The sequence below is a fragment of the Phalacrocorax carbo genome, chromosome 24 (assembly GCF_963921805.1).
Source record: "Phalacrocorax carbo chromosome 24, bPhaCar2.1, whole genome shotgun sequence".
Classification (NCBI taxonomy): Eukaryota; Metazoa; Chordata; class Aves; order Suliformes; family Phalacrocoracidae; genus Phalacrocorax; species Phalacrocorax carbo.
In genome coordinates this window covers 7,367,509-7,384,299 of record NC_087536.1, presented here as the reverse complement: position 1 = coordinate 7,384,299, position 16,791 = coordinate 7,367,509, and the positions used below count along the sequence as shown (strand labels likewise).

General features: G+C 59.3%; 2 protein-coding genes across 2 annotated transcripts in view; both read right to left on the bottom strand.

Moving 5' to 3' along the window:
- LOC135317020 (uncharacterized) overlaps positions 1-7,363 on the bottom strand; it is a 21,763-nt gene extending 14,400 nt beyond the window's left edge. The window contains exons 1-14 of the mRNA XM_064472536.1: positions 7,320-7,363; positions 6,132-6,225; positions 5,812-5,873; positions 5,321-5,399; positions 4,761-4,837; positions 4,423-4,619; positions 3,832-3,884; positions 3,532-3,603; positions 2,551-2,717; positions 2,228-2,309; positions 1,912-2,048; positions 1,433-1,613; positions 1,100-1,189; positions 380-578 (exon numbers count right to left, since the gene is read on the bottom strand). Coding sequence (XP_064328606.1) covers positions 380-578; positions 1,100-1,189; positions 1,433-1,613; positions 1,912-2,048; positions 2,228-2,309; positions 2,551-2,717; positions 3,532-3,603; positions 3,832-3,884; positions 4,423-4,619; positions 4,761-4,837; positions 5,321-5,399; positions 5,812-5,873; positions 6,132-6,225; positions 7,320-7,363 — 1,534 coding nt within the window. The remainder of the gene's footprint in view (positions 1-379; positions 579-1,099; positions 1,190-1,432; positions 1,614-1,911; positions 2,049-2,227; positions 2,310-2,550; positions 2,718-3,531; positions 3,604-3,831; positions 3,885-4,422; positions 4,620-4,760; positions 4,838-5,320; positions 5,400-5,811; positions 5,874-6,131; positions 6,226-7,319) is intronic.
- LOC135317019 (disintegrin and metalloproteinase domain-containing protein 2-like) lies at positions 7,338-16,791 on the bottom strand. Its single transcript, XM_064472534.1, has 18 exons — positions 16,752-16,791; positions 16,544-16,634; positions 15,926-16,004; positions 15,700-15,776; positions 15,366-15,558; positions 14,584-14,769; positions 13,496-13,662; positions 12,948-13,029; positions 12,632-12,768; positions 11,864-12,050; positions 11,477-11,566; positions 11,006-11,204; positions 10,096-10,204; positions 9,583-9,766; positions 9,185-9,265; positions 8,397-8,514; positions 8,126-8,288; positions 7,338-7,768 (listed from the first exon to the last, which is right to left on the bottom strand). The coding sequence occupies exons 1-18, from the start codon at positions 16,789-16,791 to the stop codon at positions 7,435-7,437; spliced, it is 2,517 nt and encodes an 838-aa protein (XP_064328604.1). The 3' UTR covers positions 7,338-7,434.

The following is a 16,791-nucleotide window of genomic DNA, read 5'->3' as shown; positions in this document are numbered from 1 at the left end:
GTCTCGGAGGCGGTGGAATGGCCTGACCAGCCCAGACCACCTTCCACAGCAGCATCGGGGTATGTTTCTGGCTCGTTCTCCGCTCAGAGGGGCAGTGAGGTGTGCACGACTGTCATACACACAGGCTGTGTCAACGTTCAGCCTGAAACTCCTACGGAAAACGTCACCCTCTTCTGATGGCCCATTCCTGCCCCTCTCCACAAGCATGGGAAATCCATCCTGGGGTCTCCTCTGCCCTTCCCCACGCTGGTAATCCTGGTGGTCCCCAACTTCATGCGAGAGGGAGGGTGGGCACCCATCGGACTCGGATGCTGCCTTCTGCCCTAGACCAGACCTGGAGCTCAACGTTAGTACTGGTGATGCCAGAGCTGCCCGTTACCTCTCCCGTAGAGCCGCTGGCACTGCAGGTCCGGGGACTGGCAGCGCCCCTTGTAGCAGTAGCCGGTGCCGCGCTCACAGCCGTGCCCGTCCTGCACGTACAGGTCGGGGGGGCAGGACGCGGAGGACCCGTTGCAGAACTCGGCCAGGTCACACTGCGCATCGGCGGCGGGGCGGCACTGCGAGTTCTTCTGCTTGAACTGGCAGGGGAGGCAGAAAGGACTCGTCTCTCCGTCCCGCCAGCGCGGTCCCCTCTCAGGCCCCACACAGACCCTCCCGACGCTGCCCTCACACACGGCCCCGCTCCCTCGGGACGGCCGCTGAGGCTCCAGGTCACCACACGCCTGTGACGCTGCCCAGGACAGGCTTCCCCCACGAATAGTCCTCCCGGGGCGTTCAGGGAGCTGGGCTGGAAAGCCCTTCCCTGGGAACCTCTCCGATTGCACAGGGGAGAGTGTGCCTCCCATCCTTCAGCACAGGAACATACTGTTTCTCCAAAAATAAATGATGATCTTGTGGTAATTGTAAATACAAGCCTTACCTGACATTCATTACAACACAATCCAGAGGAGACAAATGCAGCACAAACATCATTAAGTTTTTTTGGAGATGCCCATCCAAGCAGAACCAGAAAGCTGGTTGCCAGCGCTGCTATAGACGCTGCTACTGCTCCGAAGTTTAAACACGCCCTTAATTTCTGTTAATGATGAACACGCCTTACCTGGCAATTTGCACAACATAATCCGAAGGAGCACTTCATTCCTTGTTTGAATTTACACTGCGGAGTGCAGCACTTGTCTAAGGCGCAGGCCTGCAAACACGCCAGAAATCATCATTTTTCTGCACATTTCCCCACCCGCAGGGTGACTGCTTGCCCTCACCCCACCCTCCTAACAAACAGCGCACCTCGGAGGAGCCGAGGGAAGAGCAGCAATGCTGCGCTTCTGCGTCTTACCACGGAAATGCTTTATACACCACCTGCGACCACTTCCAGCTGCCACCAGCCCTCGGGGCCAGGAGAAAGTACAACCCCCCGCCGCAGCGTGGCACCCACCTCCGCTCCCCCGCAGTCGCACTGCTCGCCGGGCTCCACGACGCCGTTGCCGCAGACGGCGGCGCGGTAGGAAGGCTGACGCAGAGTGTGCCGGATGAAAGGGCAGTCCCTGTTCTGCTTCAGGAAGGTTTCAAAGTCGCCGATGCTGCAGCTGCTAAAGGCTTTCGCCCCACTGAAACGTCTAAAATGAAGCAATTATCCGTACTTGTCTTCACACATCTAGTGCTGTTCACGCTCTCAAAATCTCTGTGCAAGTCAAGGATCACGATCGTCCCCACCACACGCCTGCGGGGCCGCGCACACGTGGCCAGGCGACGGGTGACACGCGGCTGCACGAGCCGGACGGCGCCAGCCGTAGCCGCGGCACCGACCAGGGACCCCCATCTCCCCCAGCGCGTCCTGCCCACCCGCCTCCCCCGCCCCGGCCCCCGCAGCCCCCGGGCAACGCCGCGGGCAGGGACGGGACCCCACCAACTCACAGCGCCTCCCGGCTCATGAGGCAGACGCGCCCGGGGCAGCGGCAGTCGCGGGAGTCGTCGTAGCTCACGCCCAGGCTGCGTCCCAGCAGCTGGGCCAGGAGGACGGAGAAGGACTCCAGCGTCACGGCCCCTTGGTACTAGAGGGAGGAGAGAGCGGGGCTGCCGCCGACGCGCTTTCCCTGCGGAGACCCCGGCGGACCCCAGCTCCGGCCGCGGAGGCTCCCGCCTGTCCCTGCCCCGGCCGCCCGTGGGCGAGCTGCGGCTCCACGGACACGTGGGCTGGCAGGGGACAGGCAGGGGACAGGCGCCACCGTACCACGGCCACCGCGCCGGCAGCGTCCCTCTGACACGCCTTTCCCGGAGCCGTTGCGCCCACGAACGCTGCTCGGTCCCTGTACCTGAAACACACGCAGGCTCACCGGCCGCCCAGCCCGGGACGTCCCGGCCGCTCCAGCCCTGGCCCGAGCAGCTGGTTGTGCCAAGCTCGGGCAGGTCTCGCTTTATGTTTGCAATACCTCGCTGCATCCTCACGTAATTTTTACAACAGGCATCACTGTCATGGCAAAGTCTGTTGTTCAAAAGCACGTGGATTCAGCAGGTTGTTACTGCCTGCTATTCAATAATGATAAGAATTCTTACAGGAGCAGGTACGGCACTTCGTGGGGCTGCACAGTGGGGCTGGTCTGCTTCCACTTCAAGAGCCGCGCCAGCACTTCTTCTCCACGCCCTGTTGTCTTAAATGTACTGTTGTCCATCCAGACCTCCATGGAGGACAGCATAACTGTCAGATTAAGAGACCTGAACATCTGAAAGTTTAACAAGAGAGGCGGCTGCTCCCATACGTTTCATTTCAAGTGCTGCTTAAGTGTTTGCTCTTACTAGCAGCCACGCTGCTTCAGGAAAACAGACGGGAGCAGTTGGCAACTGACGACTGCTTTGCACGTGTGCCGTGAAAAAGGTGTAGGAAATACAAAACAGAAAGACACCAAAGTGCATCCAAAAGCGGAAATAAATTAGCTCAGTAAACAGGATCTAATAAACCCCAAAACAACCTAAGCTTGAGTAGAGATGTTAATAAACAAACATACAGAATACACAAACTTGTCTTGTCTGCATATTTTAGGTTTCCAGGAGGAAGCACAATACTGCCTGTGACTTCCAGTCAAACGCTCCCCCAGCTGCGTGCGCCGCGTGCTCCGCCGGCAGGAGAACAATAGAATCCCTCCCCTAAGCCAGAGAGATGGCAGGGAGCCGCGGTGGCTGCTGGCACCCGCCCGGGGCACGGCGGGCCCTCGGCGGCGCGCGCGCCGTGGGCGGCCGCCGTCTCCGGGACTTGAGGCGTAGGCGCTGCTGGGCACGTGTTTGCGTTGGACAGCGAGGGGCAAAATCCCCTCCGCACAACCTCCTACCCCAGGCCGGACAAGTCCTAGGCAAACCTGGAGCTCTGACAGACTAATCCAAGAAGTCAGAAGCTAATGAGTGGGGAGTCCGTATTGCCAGAAAGCATGTTTAATTATTATCTCCTCAAAAATTAGACGAATCTACCACCCTAGCCATTAGTTGGCTGAAATAAGCCATCAAGATTTCCGCCTCAGTGCATATAAAACAGGAAAAACTTACGCTGCTGAGCAAGCTGGAGACCTGAACTATCTTCTGCGTCACAACATAGTCGTCTGCACCCAGGTGGTCGTACTGAAAAATGACACGAGATTCTACCTACGTTATTTGCCGCGCTGAAGCACACGATGCTTCATCACAATGTTTCTCAGAGCGGTGTCCTCCCACCAAGCCACGGCCACAAGGCACGGACGGTACGGAGCCGGGCAGGACCACGGAGACGACCGCGGCGAAGCTTTATCGCAGCTTGAGCAAGGGCAAAGGAAACAAACACAGCACAGGGACTGACTGACACAGACTTACCAAAGCCCTTTCCAAAACGACGTGGAGTGCCAGCTCTCTCTGGTACTTGGACGCTGCCTGGAAAAAAAAATTCTTCACTGTTAATAATTCATTGCTCTGTTTCAGCCACGAGGCATAAGAAATGCTGACTTGTCTGCAGGACTGAGACACTAAACCCTCCACGCGGCATCGCCATCTGCTGATCGTGTTTTCAGGGCAGAAAGCAAAAGCTGTGTAATAACAGCTTGGACAACGCTGAAGTCTTTGGCTAATAACGTTGGCTCTTGGCTCAGATGAACATCGGGGCCTTGGGGCACTCACATAAACCCATGGCTGAAGTAGCCAGCACATCACTGCCAAGCGTCTGCAAACTGGAGGGAGAAATATCCCCACTTTTACAAATACAAGAATAAATCTTGTACCCCTCGGCGATGCCTCTTGTAGGCACCAGATGAGTAACGAGCCACACAGCACCCCATCGCCAGCGCTGGCACTCATAAACCTCGCCCCCACCTCTGCCCGGCCAGACAACACCGGACAAAGCCTCCTGCGGGGTCGGGCCCCTCCTCGCGTGACGGGGACATCGGCACCGCCGCGGGAACAGGCTCACACTCACTTCGCCATCTCCACGCGCTTTGGACGACACCTCCTCTGCCGTCAGCCGCCCCGGCCCTCCCTCGCGGCGGCCGGTGGCAAAGAGGGAACCTGCCGCCTTCTCGTCGCTCACGCGATACACAAAGTGCTCGAAGGCAGGAGAATAACCCAGGGGCTCGATCCCGTAGCTGACGTTCTCAAACTGCAGCAAGCCCCTGCCACGGTGACGGCGCGCCGTCTGGCACCGGGCGCTGGCAGCCGCGGCGCGGAGCTGCCGGGGCTCCCCCCGGCTCCCCCGCGGCAGCGCCCGGCAGCACCGGCGGGCAGGGCAGCGCGGGGAGGTGGCGGTTCGTTACCTGAGCCCCGAGCAGGTGCTGAGGGTCACTGCCGAGTTGGGGAACCCATCGATGTAGCCCCAGTAGTGGCAGCCTCCCTACATCACGACAGACAACAAGGAGCCCCTCCCGTGGCCGCGGAGGTAACTCCAGCAGGGGATGGCACAACAAGGATTTTGTGGACAATCTCTCTTTGGCCCGGGTAATTAGAAACAAATCCGAGTGCGAGGATGTGGCACCCTCATGATAAGGAACTGCCCTGGCTTGTGTCGAGCCACACGCCGGGGGTGGCGGCTCTTTGCCTGGTCTCTCCGTAAAGAACAGTAGCCACAGTCAGGATTACAAGCGTTGAACCTAACTCAGTGACTCCAAAAGCCTTCACAGCCAAGAATCTGACCATGCATTTGCAAGGAAAACATTCTGTTTCACCCCAGCACCTCCTGCTGTCATTGGGAAGCAAAAATGTGGAGAGCGAGGGGAAGCACTGCTCCCCTGCAGTAACCAGCAACGTGCTCCAAAACACAACAGCGGGGCCACCCCGGACAACGCAGCGACAGCAGCACCAGGCAGGTCACCATTACCTTGACATGGGGCGAGTCAGAGCGCAAAGATCCCTTCTCGTTGTACGTGTAAATCCTGAAATCATCGGATAAAAAGAATCTAGAACAGAAAAACATTAAAATCCTCTGAAAACGCTCTGAAATGGTCTTACTCAGAGTTTGTTGTGCTTATTCCGGGTCCTGCAGCCTGCGCTTGTGCGCTGGCAGATGCGGAACCCTCTGGTGTCAGGGCTCACAGGCACGAACAGCCCCCAAACCCCCCCCCGCCACCCCGGCACACTGGGGCACGCGGCGCGCACACACGCATCCCCTGCGGGCTTCGGGACGTGCCGGCAGCGGGGCGTGATCCCGGCAGCTGCAGAGGCTGCAAACAGCCCCAGGGAGCAGCGCCAGCGGCCGCAGCCGGGCATCCCCCCGCAGCCGGGCACCGTCCCGGGGCAGAGCTCACGGCCCAGCAGCGCCGGGGAACAGGACGGCGGCGGTCAGGCGAGGCAACGCCAGGGCCAACTTACTGCTGCCGCAGGTGAAGGGTGTACGGCCTCCCCTCTATCCCGAGGACGTAGGACACCGTGTCCTTGCGCGTGCAGAAAAGCAGAGAAGGGGAGAATTAGGAGCGATGACCTCGGAGAAGCGCGCTCCGAGGGCGGCTACAAATGCTGAGGGCAAGCACAAGAGCTCAGCAGAGCGCGGTCCCCCCATCACCTGCGCAGGCAGAGCATGGCTGCCTAAAACTGTCCCTCTGCCAGTCACACCTGGCTGTTGCACATCACACCCCTGCATGCGTGCGTCCACTCGCACACACAAACACAACATAGCTTGGTTACTCAAGTACCGTCTCTCCAGCTGTTTTTGAGAGCAACCTCTGGGGAACCGTGATGTGCAGCAGCATTTGCGAACCTACAGAAAGGATTTGTTTCTCTGTTATAAGCACAGATTAGTATCACCATGGCTGTGCCCATCAGCCACAGCCAGAATCGCGTATGCTGTGAGAGGCACCTTTAGAGCCACATGGACAGACGCGGTCTCCGCCTGCCGAGGCTCACTGCCTGTGCTTTCTACCCTGCTGTCATCCACCCATGCTTTATTTTAAAGTATCTGCACACTTGCATGGGAAAAACCAAAATGATGCGCACTTACCGCTGCTGGACCCGAGCCCAGGAACGTGAACGCGGTATGATGGGAGCACGAGAGCAAACTCCCCCTGAACAAACCCACCTCGCCTCAGGAACCGAAACGGGGCTCAGGGAGGCCAGCCCCACACGCATCCAGAACCACACAAGAAACGCCCCCTTCGGAAGGAGCCGCACCACCCGCTCCGTCCCCGCGAGCATCGCTGGCCGCACCGCACAGCCGCCAGCGTCACGCAGCTTCACACGCTTAGACGGACGAAACCCAACCACCAACACGGGGCGGTGTCTGATGCAGAGGAAAAGGGTGCTACAACGGCTGCAGCCCCTCAGCCCCCGAGAGCAGGGGTTAAGGCTTGTCAAAAAGCACACACTAAGCAAAAAAACCCAGCCCTTCCACGGGATTCCTCCTGCCGTTTGGCGTGCCGTGCTGGGAGGCCAGCATCGTCCCACCCCCGCGCACCCCGGCCGAGCGGCCAGGAGGAGCGGCTCCCCCGGCCCAACGCCAGCCCGGGACAGACGGGCTCCCGCGCCAGGGACCCCCACCCTGGCCCTGGCAGCCCTTCCCTGGGGTCGCCCCCAGCCAGGGCTGTGGGGCCCGGTGGGGCTCGGGCGTGGGGGGAGCTGCTGCTGGCGTGCGGGCAGCTGCCAGGCCATGATGTCAGTTTCCAGGGTATGACGTCAGCTTGCAGCACGTGTCAGTTTCCAGGGCATGAGGCCACCCGGGTGCCGGCCTGGGAGGGCTGGTGGGGGTCGGTCCCCCCGCGGCCGCGCCACAGGCGGGATCGGGGCGGGGTGGGGCGGGGTGGGGGGGGAGGGGAGGTGTCCTCCCGCGGTGCCCCGGGGCTCTGCCGGCCCGGGGGGCGGCCCGGGGGGCGGGGGGGGGCTCTCACTCACGCAGCGCGGCCAGCGGCACCAGCCCCGGCCCCGGCGCCATCCCGCCCGGCCGGTACCGGCCCCGCCGCCCCGCACAGAGGCGCGCACACGCGGCTGCCCCCAACGCCTTTATTAGCGCCCGCGCCGCGGCCCCGGCTGCGGGTCCGGCTCCGGCTGCGGGTGCGGGTCCGTGTCCGGCTGCGGGTCCGGCTCCGGCTGCGGGTCCGGCTGCGGGTCCGGGTCCGGCTGCGGGTCCGGGTCCGGGTCCGTGTCCGGGTCCGAGTCCGGCTGCGGGTCCGGCTCCGGCTGCGGGTCCGGGTCCGTGTCCGTGTCCGTGTCCGGCTGCGGGTCCGGGTCCGAGTCCGGGTCCGGGTCCGGCTCCGGGTGCGGGTCCGGGTCCGAGTCCGGCTGCGGGTCCGGGTCCGTGTCCGGGTCCGTGCGGTCGCTGCCCTCCTCGGCGGCGGGGCTGTGCGGAGACACAGAGCGGAGCCTCAGCCCCGGGGAATCTCCTCACGTCCCCCCAGGAATCACTTCACACACCCCCGAGGGAATCACCTCAGCCCTCCTGGCTGATCGGCTCATACCCTCCCCTGGGGATCACCCCATACCATCCCAAGGGAATCATATCAGCCCCCCGGGATCACTTCAGCCCCCCACCCGGGATCACTCCTCATAGCCCCCCTGGGGCTGGGGATCCCCTCAGCCCTGAGGAACCTCCTCCTATCCCCCTCGGGGATCACCCCACACCCCCCCAAGGATCACCTTGGCCCCATCCTGCGCCCCCCACTCCCCCAGGGATGCCGTGGCGGAGGGCCCCACTCACCCCTCCATGCTCGGGGTCTGCCCCCCGCCGTGCCGGCCCAGCACCCGCCGCCGGAGGAGGAAGAGGAGGCAGGCGGCTGGGGTGAGGAGGAGCAGGAGGAGGCAGGAGCCCAGCACCGGCCAGGCCAGCGTCACGTCCTCCAGCGCTCGCTGCACGGAGAGGCCTGGCAGGGGAGAGCCCAGTGGGCAGCAGGACTGGGGCCGCCAGCCTCCCTGCCTGCACCAGGGACCCCGGCCCGGTGCCTGTGCCCACCTCCGCTGCGGGTACTAACCACCGTCCATCACCTGGAGGCCGCTGTCGACGCTTCCCCCCAAGCGCGACCCCTTCTGCAGGCAGTCAGGGGGCTTCCAGCCAGGGTGGCAGTGGCAGTGCCCCTTGTTATTGCACACCTGAAAAGCCCGGGGCGGGCGGTAAAAGTTTGCAGTGAATCCATGCAACGGGTTCTCCCGCCCAGACCAGCATCAGTCTCGCCGCCACTGGTCGTGCTGGGACAAGGCTACACGCGCTTATCGGCACTCTGGCGATTTAGGAAGGTGACAAGGAACACACCATAAAGTACAGGCTCCGATAGCCTTGAGACATGGAACAAGCATAAAACATCACCCTCCTGCAAAACCCACGTGCAGGTCGGTCTGAGGAGCAGAAGGCGGGAGCGGCTTGCCCTGGCTGTCAGCGCCCCGGAGCCAGGCGGGGGCCCAGAGAGCCCGCGGCCCGCCGTGCATCGCAACGCAGCTCTCCCGCTCCCTTCGACCACATTTTTTATCTACGTGAACGCCGTTGCCCTCAATTCTATGTCCCTTCAATTTTGCTTTCTTTTTTTTTCCTGTCCATAAACCAAACCCACCATCTAATTCTCCATTTCAGTGACTAAAAACTGTCATCATATTTTGATACTGGTTTTAGGACCAATACTTTAAATGGGTGCGCTCCCTGTATTAGCTGGCAAGGTGATGATTTTGTAGAGAATCAACCTAAACCGGGTCTTTGACCAGCTCCCGTACGAGCCACGGCCAACCTGCCAGGACGAAGCCCCCGCGCGCTGCTGGTGGAGTCACTTACGCCGTGGCCGTGGCACTTGACTTTGCTGTCACAGTCATACCCCAGGACCGAGTGTGGGTGACAAGTGTTGTTTATACACACCTAGGAGAAACCACACCAGCTCCAGTTCGGCACTGCCGTACCATCGCAGCACTCGCCCATCAGTCTTAGGTCCCAAAAGGGAGTGAAAATACACCACTTCTAAACAAACAATTGTGCTTTTACAAAGCGACATTTCCTGTCGTGGGGTTGGGTTATGCCCAATGGCTACTCCGCGCCAACCTTAGTGCAATGTTTGCCTGTTTTTACAGTGCTTGTAAACATCAAGACCTATTGTGCTGCAAAGGAGCAAATATTTCTAAAACCTTTTTATCACTTACAATTTCTACATTTTAGATGATTATGAAATGCTTTCTTACCTTCCCAGAACCACACTTTGTACCTGCCGGCACCAGAAGAGGATCCAGCCTCGCCGGTGCGTTCAAATAATCCAGAGATACACATAAATGCTCACGCACTTGGACGTAAAGAACGGCGGCGGCGGCTGACGCGAACGGAGTGTTGTACGGGTACGTGCAGATCAACTTCCCACATCTGAGATTCCTACAAAATCGATTTGCAGGGGATGTGTATCACACGCACGCTTACCCCCACCCATAAATGCTACCTGACGAAACACTAGAAACACGAAATAGCACAACGAATCTGGAGCGCTGCATGGTAAGGAAAAAAAAGCAGGACGGGGAAGTCCAAGAGACGATCTGCAACGCCAGGGGAGGTGCCGCACGACTAACCAGGAGAACGCGCACGTAACTCCGTTTATCGCTTCACAAATCTTACTGTCAGCTGGAGTCTTGACGCTCCCCTTGCCTGTGAAGCCCCAACCAAACACGCAGTTTCAGCGGAGCACGTGCCCTTTCCCTAGAGCGTACCTCCAAGCACAGGACTTATAGCCTTGTCTGGGCTGGAACCCGCAGTGTCCAAATCGGTCCCGCTGACTATTGAGTTCCTCGTAACAAGCCACAGGAGCATTTTTTGAACCTACAGGTTTAGCAGTAACATCTATTACCGTTTAAAGGCACGCAAAGGGACATGTTATGTTATCTAATAACTTCTTAATTTTTCATCCTGTTCACAGCAGAACATCGATGTTGCTCACTAAGTAGAGAAGATATAACATCTGTCCCCAAACGGCGAAACCCTCAGCAGCCTGAACTGCAGAGACACGGGATTAGCAAACAGCAGGTTAGTGCTCCGATTAAGGTCACTCACAGATCGTAATTTGCTTTTTTTGTTGCATTTCTTTGTTATCACTGAATAATTGGGCGAGCTGTGTGCTACTGGAGCGCACGTTAACCAGAGCCAAAACTCAGCTGGAAATGCGTCCTGAAGCGATGCCCTTCCCTCCCCGGGCACCGCTCCAGCCCTCTGCCCTCCCTTCGGGTACCGCACCCACCCTTCGCAGGCACCACAGGCTCTGCTCTCCCTCCTGCCCCCAGCTGCACGCACGAGGAGGGGCCGGGACACGGGGCACAAGCCTCGCACACAGCCCTGTGCCGCACCGCTCGTATCGCGTACGTTCAAGCGCAGGCCCTAAAAACCCTCCTGCTTCAACCGTTGATTGAATTGTGTTCAGGCTCCCGGGGGCAGCATCAGAAATGAGCTACCAACCAGCTACAAACCCTCATTTCCACTGAAACCAGGCTGAAAAGACACAGCGAGGCCAACCTGAGCTGGGTGCATTAGAGAGCAAAGACGCACACTGAGCATCGGTACTGCCGCAGCCGCCTCCTGCACCTGGGCACTGCCAGCAGTACCAGTGCAACCAGAGCTGCCCGTTACCTCTCCCGTAGAGCCGCTGGCACTGCAGGTCCGGGGACTGGCAGCGCCCCTTGTAGCAGTAGCCGGTGCCGCGCTCACAGCCGTGCCCGTCCTGCACGTACAGGTCGGGGGGGCAGGACGCGGAGGACCCGTTGCAGAACTCGGCCAGGTCACACTGCGCATCGGCGGCGGGGCGGCACTGCGAGTTCTTCTGCTTGAACTGGCAGGGGAGGCAGAAAGGACTCGTCTCTCCGTCCCGCCAGCGCGGTCCCCTCTCAGGCCCCACACAGACCCTCCCGACGCTGCCCTCACACACGGCCCCGCTCCCTCGGGACGGCCGCTGAGGCTCCAGGTCACCACACGCCTGTGACGCTGCCCAGGACAGGCTTCCCCCACGAATAGTCCTCCCGGGGCGTTCAGGGAGCTGGGCTGGAAAGCCCTTTCTCCAAAAATAGATGATGATCTTGTGGTAATTGTAAATACAAGCCTTACCTGACATTCATTACAACACAGTCCAGAGGAACATTTCACTCCTGGCTTAAACCGACATCTTTTAGTACAGCATTTATCCTTCAAGCATGCCTGGGGGCACATCGCAAAACCAAGTTATTCTACTTCTCCATCTCCCCTGCGCTTTTGACTGTCTGAGGTTGTCCCTTTCCTTCTTACCCCCAACATGCTACACTTGGGCAATATCTAGCAGAAAAAGTGGGCAAAGCTACCATCAGATCAACATCAATATGGAAACCATCTAAAACCAGACATAATCCTTCTTGGCTAGCCTCTACCTCAGCTGTGCCCTTAGTCCAAGGGCTCGTTGCTCTGAACACACAAACAGTACGAGCGTACGTATTTAGGCGTAACTCCCGCGGCACCCACCTCCGCCCCGCCGCAGTCGCACTGCTCGCCGGGCTCCACGACGCCGTTGCCGCAGACGGGCCCTCTCCGGTAGGACAGTCCGGTCAAGCGGGGCCTATGGAAAAGGCAGGCGCCTCCGTCGTGCTTCAGGAAGGTTTCAAAGTCGCCGACGCTGCAGTTGCTAAAGGCTTTTACCCCACTGAAATGTCTAAAATAAAGCAAATTATCCATACTTGTTTGTCTTCACATGTCTGCAGCAGTTTTCTCTCTCAAAATCTCTGTGCCATTCAAGGACTTGTTCAGACTCTGGCACAAGGCACAGCGGCCCCCCGGCATCTTTCAGCTCACTTGTCAAACCAGACTTTACAACTCAGTATTAAGAGAGACTGAGAAACATTCAGAAACATCTTGCTTGTGGAGAGAAAAGGTCTCTTTTTTCAAGGTTAGCACTGAATTAGTAATTTAATTATTCTTTTTTCACTTCTTAAAGGAATAAAAGCAGATATTTCTGATTTGTCGCTATTTTTGCAACAGAATGACAGTCACTGAGGACACCTCTGATGAGAGGACACCTGTGATCGTCCCCACCACACGCCTGCGGGGCCGCGCACACGTGGCCAGGCGACGGGTGACACGCGGCTGCACGAGCCGGACGGCGCCAGCCGTAGCCGCGGCACCGACCAGGGACCCCCATCTCCCCCAGCGCGTCCTGCCCACCCGCCTCCCCCGCCCCGGCCCCCGCAGCCCCCGGGCAACGCCGCGGGCAGGGACGGGACCCCACCAACTCACAGCGCCTCCCGGCTCATGAGGCAGACGCGCCCGGGGCAGCGGCAGTCGCGGGAGTCGTCGTAGCTCACGCCCAGGCTGCGTCCCAGCAGCTGGGCCAGGAGGACGGAGAAGGACTCCAGCGTCACGGACCCTTGGTACTAGAGGGAGGAGAGAGCGGGGCTGCCGCCGACGCGCTTTCCCTGCGGAGACCCCGGCGGACCCCAGCTCCGGCCGCGGAGGCTCCCGCCTGTCCCTGCCCCGGCCGCCCGTGGGCGAGCTGCGGCTCCACGGACACGTGGGCTGGCAGGGGACAGGCAGGGGACAGGCGCCACCGTACCACGGCCACCGCGCCGGCAGCGTCCCTCTGACACGCCTTTCCCGGAGCCGTTGCGCCCACGAACGCTGCTCGGTCCCTGTACCTGAAACACACGCAGGCTCACCGGCCGCCCAGCCCGGGACGTCCCGGCCGCTGTGGGCCGGTGGGGGATCCCGGAGCTGCACAGCTGAATCCCCCCGGTCCCCTGGGCGGCTCCGCTGTCCCCCGGTGCCGCCGGCAGCCCAGGGGAGCCGCTGGCGGGGTCTGCGTGGCGGCCGGTGCCCGTGCCGCGGGCCGGGCCGGGACCGGGGCTGCAGCCGAGCCTCTCCTCGGCCACGGGCTGCGGGGACGGACGGCGCAGCTGGGTACGCTACATCACCACGGAACAGCAGGCTGGAAGGTGTGTCTTGAAAGAAGTGCTTTCAGAGTATTAAGGAATTAGGAAATACGCAAGCCATAAGTTTCATTTATGAAAACATTTTTCATGGGAATCTTTACAGTTGAACCTACATTGGTTTAACTGATTTCTGTCACGTAATATTTAAGGAGCAAGGAAACCTTTATCTTACACTAATAGATAAGCTACGTCGTGCGACCGCAGAGCGAGATATGACTGTTTCCACTGTAAAAATCGCTGTAGAAGGTCATCTGCCTCCCCTGCTGTCGATATCTTATTCTCCTCTGTCCACAGCTCCAGGGAGGACAGCACGATGGTAACATTAAGCGGGTTAAACATCTGAAAGCGCAAGAGAGGAAACGCCTGCTCACATACCTCTCCTTCTGGGCAGAAGTACAGCTCTATACAAGAAATAAATCAGGCAGGAAAAGCCAATTGCTGTTTTCAGTCGCTGAATGACATCTGTATGACAAATAGAAGGAGCAAACCTAGAAAATAAGAAGCTCTACCAAGAGGCATGAGAACAAAGCCTAATAACTTCATAGGAAGGTTTTAGGGGGGTTTGAATCACTTGTTGTTATACACATCAGTCATAACAGCACCAGTGGAGGGAAGAAAAGGATTAGAAGTTGCTCATAAGCACCCGAGTGGAAACAGATCAATGGTACGGCTGGTCGGTGGGACAAGATCTGCAGCACAGAGGGGAGCGATCTGGGAAGCCTCAAAACGTCAGACTTTGGCTGCCTGCATTTTTGTACCTCTGCAGGAGACATTGCCCCCACATATGGAAGGATATTAACTTGTATCAGACCGACGGGGCTAGAGAAAACCTCCTCGGGAAACACCTTGCGGGCTGTCAAGGCCAGGCAGCTTTCCCCGCGGCGCTGGTGCAGTCGCAGCGCGAAATGGAAAGACCCACCCCAAGCAGCTGACCACGGCTCTAGCACGGACCGTACCGCTAGTGCCGTCACAGCTTTAAAGAGCTTATTTTCACAGTTGCTAAGCCAGACCTTTGTGTTAGCCCACTGGGACTAAACCCCTCGCCCACCTCTGAGCAAGTCTGGACCCGGCTGCCGGGAAGCCAGGAGCTCCTGCCGAGCCGTGCCCAGCCTCCACGGCCAGAGCATCGCGCGCCAAGACCTGGAATTCACGTTTACGTAACCTCCTCCTAAACCCAAGAGCAGCTTGGAAATCGGTGGCCGTTACTAACCAAACCCCCCATCATCTTACTACAATATAAACCAGACTTTAAGAACTTACGTTGTTGACCAGATTGAAGACCTGGATTATCTTCTGCATCGCAGCATTCGTGTCTGAACCCATGTGGTTGTACTGAAAAATAACCCAAGAGGACACAAGAGCAGACAAGGCATTTACCACGGCGGCGCGCAACAACGTTGAATGCTGAAACGATTGCCAGCACCCAATCACGTAAATGGGAGCTACGAATTTTCAGTGTTTTTTTCCTACAAAATCCACAGTGCACGTAACTTTTCAGAAGGGAAACAAACGCATAGAAAAGCTGGGAAATGGCAACATTTCTAGGTGCACAGAGTCAGGCGAACATGTGAAGAAAACGACTGGCACAGACTTACCAAAGCTTTGTCCAACACTATGTACACTTTTAAGTATTTGGGAGATTGTGCTGCAGCTGAGAGCGGCTGAAAAAGAAAATGGTCTCCAATGCTGTTTATTTCTATGATGTTCTACGGTCACTTTATTCCTGAGGTTCGCTACGCTACTCAAGTGTCCATTCGAAAGCAATGCTTTGATGCTGTCTTCAAATTAGCACAAGGTAAGAAGGCATTCCAAAGTAGCTAATTCTGACTTCTTTCAGAAGCCTTTTTACCTCGTCAGCACCTCTCATTAGGCACCAGATGAGTAACGAGCCACACAGCACCCCATCGCCAGCGCTGGCACTCATAAACCTCGCCCCCACCTCTGCCCGGCCAGACAACACCGGACAAAGCCTCCTGCGGGGTCGGGCCCCTCCTCGCGTGACGGGGACATCGGCTCCGCCGCGGGAACAGGCTCACACTCACTTCGCCATCTCCACGCGCTTTGGACGACACCTCCTCTGCCGTCAGCCGCCCCGGCCCTCCCTCGCGGCGGCCGGTGGCAAAGAGGGAACCTGCCGCCTTCTCGTCGCTCACGCGATACACAAAGTGCTCGAAGGCAGGAGAATAACCCAGGGGCTCGATCCCGTAGCTGACGTTCTCAAACTGCAGCAAGCCCCTGCCACGGTGACGGCGCGCCGTCTGGCACCGGGCGCTGGCAGCCGCGGCGCGGAGCTGCCGGGGCTCCCCCCGGCTCCCCCGCGGCAGCGCCCGGCAGCACCGGCGGGCAGGGCAGCGCGGGGAGGTGGCGGTTCGTTACCTGAGCCCCGAGCAGGTGCTGAGGGTCACTGCCGAGTTGGGGAACCCATCGATGTAGCCCCGGTAGTGGCAGCCTCCCTACATCACGACAGACAACAGGAGCCCCTCCCGTGGCCGCAGAGGCAATGCCCTCACCCGTCACCGAAAGAGCTGAACTGCACATACTGGAGAGCGGCTCTACGCCACAACACTTACGGGAAAAAATCCCCAAAGCAATCCAAGGTTACCTTGATATGGGTTGAATCAGAGCGTATAGATCCCTTCTCATTAGACACGTAAATCCTGAAGTCATCAGATAAAAAGACACTACAAAAGAAAGGCATACGGTGAAACACTTAAAATAGCATCTCTTTCCCAGAGTCTTTTGCGTTTATTCCAGGTCCTGCAGCCTGTGCTGGTACGCTGGCAGATACAGAACCCGCTGGTGTCGGGGCTCACGGGCACAACAGCCCCAGGGAGCAGCGCCAGCGGCCGCAGCCGGGCATCCCCCCGCAGCCGGGCACCGTCCCGGGGCAGAGCTCACGGCCCAGCAGCGCCGGGGAACAGGACGGCGGCGGTCAGGCGAGGCAACGCCAGGGCCAACTTACTGCTGCCGCAGGTGAAGGGTGTACGGCCTCCCCTCTATCCCGAGGACGTAGGACACCGTGTCCTTGCGCGTGCAGAAAAGCAGAGAAGGGGAGAATTAGGAGCGATGACCTCGGAGAAGCGCGCTCCGAGGGCGGCTACAAATGCTGAGGGCAAGCACAAGAGCTCGGTGCTTCCTCAGGGAGCGGGCACAGCCTTTGCCGTGCTGGCAGCCCTGGTGTGGTCCTGCCCCACCACCGCCCTGCAGACCCCCGCCCCACTAGAGCCCTGAGGCGATGGCCTGCGGAGCTACCTCCTCCCCCGTCGCATTCACGGGCCGTGGGACCGTGATCTGGGCCAGCACCGGCGAGCCTGGAGGGGAAAGAGACCCGCATGGTGCCGAGCCCGGCCCCGGCCCCAGCCCCAGGCAGTGCGGGGCAGCCCCGAGGCCCGGGGTCAGGAGGGTCCAGAGGGGTCCGGGGGACTCACGCAGCACCAGCAGCACCAGCAGCGCCTGGTGCAGCCCCAT

Bases quoted from the DNA above. Each gene is read 5' to 3' on its own strand.
- LOC135317019 (XM_064472534.1), bottom strand. From the start codon at position 16,791: ATGGGGCTGCACCAGGCGCTGCTGGTGCTGCTGGTGCTGC. The intron at 8,289-8,396 runs GTTAGTACCCGC...CTCCCCTGCCAG, and splicing joins CCTCCAGGTGATGGACGGTG to GCCTCTCCGTGCAGCGAGCG. The intron at 7,769-8,125 runs GTGAGTGGGGCC...GTCTCCGCACAG, and splicing joins CAGACCCCGAGCATGGAGGG to CCCCGCCGCCGAGGAGGGCA.